The sequence below is a fragment of the Nematolebias whitei genome, chromosome 13, assembly GCF_014905685.2.
Source record: "Nematolebias whitei isolate Nwh7 chromosome 13, NemWhi1, whole genome shotgun sequence".
In the NCBI taxonomy this organism is placed as follows: domain Eukaryota; kingdom Metazoa; phylum Chordata; class Actinopteri; order Cyprinodontiformes; family Rivulidae; genus Nematolebias; species Nematolebias whitei.
Genome location: NC_056510.1, coordinates 1,771,184 through 1,778,858, shown reverse-complemented (window position 1 = coordinate 1,778,858; position 7,675 = coordinate 1,771,184). Strand labels below are relative to the sequence as shown.

At 43.8% G+C, this 7,675-nt stretch overlaps 1 protein-coding gene across 1 annotated transcript in view; it reads right to left on the bottom strand.

Annotated features, from left to right (window-relative positions):
- The window catches only part of LOC119419441 (ras-associated and pleckstrin homology domains-containing protein 1), a 70,528-nt gene that overhangs the window by 5,505 nt on the left and 57,348 nt on the right, over window positions 1-7,675 (bottom strand). Inside the window, exons 13-19 of the mRNA XM_037686744.1 lie at window positions 5,850-5,971; window positions 4,240-4,305; window positions 4,012-4,155; window positions 3,826-3,936; window positions 1,309-1,407; window positions 803-923; window positions 582-712 (exon numbers count right to left, since the gene is read on the bottom strand). Coding sequence (XP_037542672.1) covers window positions 582-712; window positions 803-923; window positions 1,309-1,407; window positions 3,826-3,936; window positions 4,012-4,155; window positions 4,240-4,305; window positions 5,850-5,971 — 794 coding nt within the window. The remainder of the gene's footprint in view (window positions 1-581; window positions 713-802; window positions 924-1,308; window positions 1,408-3,825; window positions 3,937-4,011; window positions 4,156-4,239; window positions 4,306-5,849; window positions 5,972-7,675) is intronic.

Genomic DNA, 7,675 nt, shown 5'->3' with positions numbered 1-7,675 from the left:
TGTAGTACAAGTACGAACCTTACTGTAGTACAAGTACGAACGTTACTATAGTAGAGCTAATGTCTAGTCCCAGTGTGTTAGTGAGTCCGTCTGATCCAGACTCATTTATTTCAGCAGAAATACGACTTCAGAATTACCAGTACAGTATTTCTCCAGACTGGGATTGTTCGGAGATCTATCTACAACAGGTAAGATATTACCTGTTCATAACGTTTACAGAGAACCCTGCTTTGAAAAGGCTGGAGTCTCATTTGAAGCTGTCCTGATGTCTAACTGGACCGTGCTGGTCGTCCGTCCTCAGGACCGAGTTGTCTCATCAAGTGGAATCTAAGATGGACTCTGTCTGATCCAGACAGGAACTGACCCGTTTTAAACGCTGCAGCCAAACTGTTGACATGCCTGTTACATCACTTCCTGTCTAACCTCCACTGCTTCCTCCTCCTCCACAAAGAGGGACCTCCATACGACCTTTCACCTTTGAGCACTGGTAGGAAAGCAGAAAGGAATGATGGGAAACGTAGTTCACAGTGCAGGTGAGCACTGGCTGTGTGTGTAGGTGTGTGTATGTGTGTGTTTCACACCTCTCCCTGAGTTCCTCTCCTCCAAGCTTCAGAGAAGATGGAGCTGACCACACTCTGGGAGCGGGCGTGTCCTGATGATGTCATCTCTGAGACGCCGCTGTCTGACTGGCTGGAGTGGTTGGACTGTGATTCTGTGAGCACCAGGAGCAGATTGTGGGTTAAACATGGCCGCCGTGGCTGAACAGTTCTGGTTTAATCAGAGGTGAAGCTGGTGGACCGACCTGGGAGGCTGGAGGAGCTGGAGCCGGACTTGATGGAGGAGGAGGAGAGGGAGGACCAGTCGTAGGCGGCCTCCGACCTCCTCGTGGCCTCCTGGAAGTTGACATAGAGCTGCTTCCCGTACTGATGGACAGGAAGACAGAAGTTTAGAGACGAGCGTCGATGAGATGAAGCCACTTCTCCCCAAACTTACACCGTTATTAATAAACATGAATGAGCATGCATCAGGAGATTGATAAACAGACAATATTAAAATAAACGTTGGGACAAGTTGAGATTAAATATCTGCCGATAAGAATTAAATTATGTTAACGAAGCGCCTCGTATTAATATTTACAGTATTAGTTGTAGTATTTGTGTTACTGGTAGCTACTTTCAGAGAGTATCAATAAGGAGTCCAACAAACATCACGCTGATGAAGCGGTGCTGAAGAGTGAAGGTTTTCATGATCTAAAACTGATGAACCCTGGATGAGACGTGGTGCATCATGGGAACTGAGACACGGTACCTTTGCGATGCGAATGCTGTTGGTCCACTGTTGGAGGGCTCTGATGTCATCACAGCACAGGTACTTTATGTACTGAGACTTCTTCTGGATCTGAGGATGCTACACACACACACGCACGTACACGCACACACGCGCACACACACACACACACACACACACACACACACAGAGGTCTTTGTCTAGTCAGGAGCAGCGAACCTGTTCCCATTAAACCCACTCACAGAAGTTAAAGTTTTACACAACATCTTTTCTTCTGGGCTACAAACATGAGATACATTTATTTAACAGGAGACCGTTCCAGTGTGAGAAACGTTGCAGCTTCCTGAAACCACATCATGAAATCATCCGGTGGAGAAGGAGCAGGTATGTTTTTTCCCTCACATGCTGTCATCTCCTGACAAAGTCATGAAAGTGTCAAGTCTGAGCATCGAAGAAGAAAGGGGCGGGGTTAAAGCCACATAAACTTTCCAATATTTAGACCAGTCAGATAATTTTACATTTTCATATCCACCTAACTCCTGGGGGCGCTGCTGTATCAATGATTCTGGTACAACTTCCTGTCAGACAGGAAGTAGCAGTCAGCACTGGTTAACCATGATAGTGGAGCACGGACCGCGGTTTATTTAAAAGTAATTTACATTAGTTTAACAGACAAAACTCTGTTTTTGTTTTGTTCACATTTATTTAACAACTATATATTTGACTAAAGTAGCCGTGCTGCGTTCAGGTACCTGTTGTGTTCAGGGCTGCAGAACAACCAGACCAAACTAAATCAGTGGCTCCAACAACAGAGTCTGAACACAGACCAAAACTAAAAGAGTTCCTGTGAAAAGAGGTTTAGTTCCATCTCCCACCTACAGATGAGGAATTAAGAAGAACGTGGCTGAAAAATGTGAACTTGAAGAGAACACCCAAAAGCATCGGGGCGAACGCGTCCCCACGAAGACAGAAGGGAAGGAAAAGGAACTGAAACACGTTCAAGAAGCTCTTCAAACATGTGGATATCCTAACTGGGCTTTTGTCAAGTCAGAGAGGAAATCTACAAAACACACCAATAAACAGAAAAAGGAGAACAACAGACGTAAAAACATTGTCATCCCTTTTGTTGCTGGAGTATCAGAGAAATTCAGAAGGATCTTCAACAAACACAAGATCCCAGTACATTTCAAACCCAGCAGGACTCTCAGACAGAGGCTGGTCCACCCTAAGGACAAGACACCCATACACAAACAGAGTGGTGTAGTGTCTGTGGTCCAGTGCAGCGAGGACTGTCCAGACCTCTACATTGGAGAAACTAAACAGCCTCTTCACAGACGCATGACTCAACACAGGAGAGCCACCTCCTCTGGACAAGACTCAGCTGTTCACCTCCACCTCACAGATAAGGGACACTCTTTGAGGACCAACATGTGCACATTTTGGACCGAGAACACAGATGGTTTGAGAGGGGGGTGAAGGAAGCAATTTATGTAAAAAGAGAAAAGCCGTCTCTTAACAGAGGAGGAGGCCTCAGATTTCCACTTTCAAAAACATATAATGCAACTTTAAAACAGATTCCCAGCCGGTTTTCACACCTGATGGGAACAGAGGGGCCTCGTCTGTGAATTAGAGGAACAAAAGACTCTTACTGTGTTTAGGTGTGAACTGCCAATCTACATGTGTGTGTGTCTTATCTCACTCAGCCTTATAACCTGAATCTCTCACTCTCTGCTCTTTGAATTGAGAAAGCTGCTCGGATGAGAAGCGAAACGTCTTATGTTACAAATAAAGTCCAGTTGTTTTTGTCTTGAACGTTTTTTGAATTCATCATGTCCTGGATGACTGAGAATCTTCACCAGCCAAAACTCTGCATGTGAGCTCATTTCACTTTGTTGACAAACGGCCGACAGAGGAAAACCTGCATCCTACTTTGTGTCTGGACGACAATAAACCACCGGAGAAGAGACGCCGGATCCTCAGAAGGATTGAAAACAGTGACGAGACCATCAGGGATGATTTCAGGTGTATGGAGGTCACAGCTTTATATTATTCGTTCATCTTCAGTTTTATGATTTTCTCTGTAATTAACCCAAGATCAGTGAAGGAGGACTTTAAGACTTTGGCTCTGTGTCTGATTTAAGGTCAAGAACATTGTGTCCCAACTCTTTTTACAAAACGACCTTATTACTGTGGAGACACTGATGCACCTCAGAGATTTACAGGTTGTTCATCGCTTCACTGTCAGAAGAACCGAGTCAACGATGTAGCTAAATATGCTAGTAGATGTAATCTGCAGCCACTTCTTCAGCTCGTCCTCAGCAGCAGAGCTTTGACAGGTGGTGTTCCTACATGTTTAAATTAAATCCACGATGCTCAGAGACACTACATTAGCTCGTACTGTTCACACAGAAACAAACGGTTCTGGTCCACGCCAGAAGTCACGCCCATAATTCAAACAAGGCACCATGGGGGCGAGGAATAAGATGGACAGTTAGCTAGTCAGTTTGTGACCACCAGGTGGCAGCAGTCCTGTCTCACCTTCAGCACCATGCAGTAGTCTGTTGGAGCCTTGTACTTGCTCTTGTAGTCTTGACCCAGGTAGACATTCACATGGTCCAGCTGGAGGAAACACACCAGGTCTCTGGAGGCCTGCACAACAAACACACTGGGTTTAGGCCCGTCTGATGGCAGTTCTGCTCTCCTCAGATTCTTATCACCACACACCTTGGCCTTGCCCTTGGGGACGTAGTAGATACCGGACGCCCTCAGCAGGAAGTAGCGCTTCTTCCAGGACTTCTTGCCATCCTCCTTCAACCACAGGACTCCCTCCATCTCGGGGACGGACACGGAGCTGCCTCCGAAACACTCCTGACACACAAGAGGCTCAGATTTGTCTTTGGTTCAAGGGTTTGTGATTAAACATGAAGTCTGAGGAAGATCCAACAAACGAACCTCTAACAGAGCTTCTTTGTTCCTCTCAGCCATTTCACACGTCTCCTTCCGCCCCAGTAAATAGTTCTGCAGCAGACAGGTGGGAAAAAAGAGCATTTTCTACATTCATACCTGCAAACTCACAAGGGATGAAAAAGGTGACCAACCTAGTGCCTGTAGAGTGTGTGTGTGTGGGGGGGTGTCATCCAGGGGGTTATGTGTCTCCAAAAGATTTTGTGATTTTTAACATGTAAATTAAGCATTCTGGTACATTCCAAGAATAAAATTAATGGAAAAGACAACATGCTTCAGATAAAAGAAGACATTTACTAACATGTCCTAATTTAATTAGGACATGCATAAGAAAGATGGCGTCAACCAAAAACAAACAAACAAATAAATAAACAACAACAACAGCAGCAAGCCAACCAGAGAATCTAAATATAGCAGCGCTTTTTGCTAATAGCAAAAACTAATTTCTTAAATATGTAGTACTGAGCTAGCAGCGCGCAATACAGACCGCTGGCCAAGATGCTACAGACGTAACGTTCCGCTTCTCTTCCACCCCCCACTGGTCGACAACTGCCGGCACTCACTTGGTGCTAAGCTAGCACTACCTAAGTGTGCTAGCTTAGAGCTTAGGAGCTAGTGCGAGCTTTATTGTGAGCATAGGCTGCAAGATAGACTGCGTGACTTGTGTAGCGATATCTTAGCGCTACACAAGTCCAGTTAGTTGGAAATTATGCCATCTACTGTGCCTCTGACCCCCCTCACAAAAAAAACCAACTGTTTGGATCTAGATTCACGTAAATGACATGTTTTTGATTGAAATAGGCAAATTTTGCCAAAAAGTGACAAGTTTGCAGGTATGTACTTTAAATAGAACCTTAAGAAATCGTTTTTTCCTGTTATTTTCTGAATTCAATATTTATTTTGGAACAACAACATTATTAATAATTTTATCATTTTTGTAGTGATGTTTTACAGTTTGTACCATCATCAGTCATAGAAAGTTATTTTCCTCTTCACTCGTTGCTCTTCGACCGATGTCAAGGTTGATAACTATTAGGGGTTGAACGAGTATATAATTTTTAAACTCGACATTAACATAATGAAACCCGAGTAGAACTTGAGTATTTGATGAGGTCATAGATCTCAAGATACAAAAATAAATAAATAAATAAAACCGCAAAAAAAGTAATTATTTACAAAAAAAAGACCAACAAAACATTGGGAGCGTATATTATGCTCCTCCCATTTATCATAGTGCAAATAAGTCACAGGAAAAACTAAACTATTAGTTTTTATTATTAAACTGCAAACGTGAAGAAACGCAGCACGTCAAAAACGAAACAAACCGAAACTGGTTCTGGTTCGGTGGATTGGACCCGGTGTTACACCATACTCTGTGATCTGCAACAGTGCAACACCGCCCCCTACGGTCATACGGTGGTCACGTAATATGACGTCACTACGGATACTCAACGTTACATTTTTAACCTCGATAGATGTTCTAGCAATCGATGTGTAGATTACTCTGTTAATGCACTAATAACTATTGATAACTATTTGACAGAATATCCCATTGAACATGAGCAGACTATCTTTTCAGGTGTGCACGTGTGTCTCACCTGAGGGTTTTTGAACAGAGCGTACTTCTCTATGCGCTCAGTGAACATGAGACGGTTCTGGCTGTCTCTGGTCCAGTTCAGAAGGTTCTCCACCAGGTTCTCGTGATCCTCAAAGATTCGCTCTGCAGATGGAGAAATTTGATTAGAAGCGATTTAATCCCAAAATTTTGTGCCTGAAAATAATAAAATAGTTTTGAATGTGACAAGGACCAGGTCCCATGGCTCTGTAAAAGATCTGAACCCTGAGCTGTGTCTGGTAACACCAAACATCTGCTGATCAAAAGTACTGATGAACTGAGCCTCATCAGGGGGACCTCCTCTATCTGGAGCAGACAGATGTGTGGAGGATCCACTGTTGCCATTGTGGTTTCTCAGGATGGCAGACTGTGACGAAGTGAAGATTCAATGTCTGCTGCTTCCTTAGAAGGAGAACTTTACTCACTGGCTTTGCTATGTATGGTCTCACTTGTAAATGAGTCTTCTAGGCTCAATGTGTCTTATTTGTCTAAATAAAGGTTGAATGAATGTGAATGTTTCTGTTCAGTGCCCAGAGACAACTTTGTTGTGAATTGGCGCTGTTTAAATAAACTGAATTAAATTGAATTGAAAGCATGGCCCTAAAGAAGAACCATGATGTTCTGGTACCCTCGGCACCAGAAAATCATCAAACTGTCGAACGGATCTGCAGGAATTGCGACCCAGACCAAACAGAGCATGTTGATAGAACTTCATGATTCATGCAGATTCAGAAGACAAGACAATCAGCCTCCAGAGGCTCTCTTGATCCTGATTCCTGTTTTGAGTATTCTACATCGCCTTACAACCTAGATGTTTTCTCCTTTGTAAAGGAGTCCCAGAGGCTCCGTGGGATTAACCTGTCTAAATAAAGGTCGAATGAATCAGTGACCCCAGAGCCACACACAGACCCGCCTTCATGACCTTCGTCCGCCTGAACAGAACAGAAGGTCTGATCTAGCAGTCAGCATAAAACATTCTCATTCACAAGTAGTCAGAATACCTTTGGATTCTGTTTGGGAATTTTGGGTCAAAGGTTATGGATATTTTCATTAATATGGCAGAGAATGTTGGCTCTGCCCATGAACCATATGTTTGGGTCAACAGAGAGAGCTGGGTGAGGCTGCAACGTGCAGCTATCACTTCAAGGACATCTCCGAGTATGTGAGCTTGGTTGAACTGATAAGTATAAAAACAAACTTCACAGACCGCTCGCGGCAGATTCTTGTGATTGATTGTCACGTGTGTACTTTATGCATATTTATGTAACTTGCCCTGAAAATATGACCTTGCAAAAAAACACCGGTTAAAAATCTGCTGTCAAGTTTGGTTCCTTTTTGAGTAAGTAAGATAAAGTGAAAATGTTTTTCTCCAACATTTTGGTCCTTTGATTGCCGGCTCCAACATCTGACCTGGGAACACCAGGCTTGGACTGAAATCCATGCACAGAGGAGTTTTGATCTCCTGAACGGAAAGTCCTCCGGCTGAGTTGCAGATTTCACTGAGGCCAGGTCTGCTGGTGAGTCGAGGGAGGTGATGGAAATCCGAACGGAGATGAGCCACATACACAGAGGGCACGGAGCTGATTTTATTCAACATGTTGTACGGAAATCACAAAAGGACTTTCAATAAGGAACAGTCAAGAAGGGACTTGCAGTAGTGAAGTCACGAAGGGACTTTCTATAAGGAGCAGTCAAAGAGACTAGCAGTAGTGACGTCAGGAAGGGACTTTCAATAGGGAGCACTAAGGGACTTGCAGTAGTGAATCAGAAAAGGACTTTCAATAAGGAGTAGTCATAAAGGGACTAGCA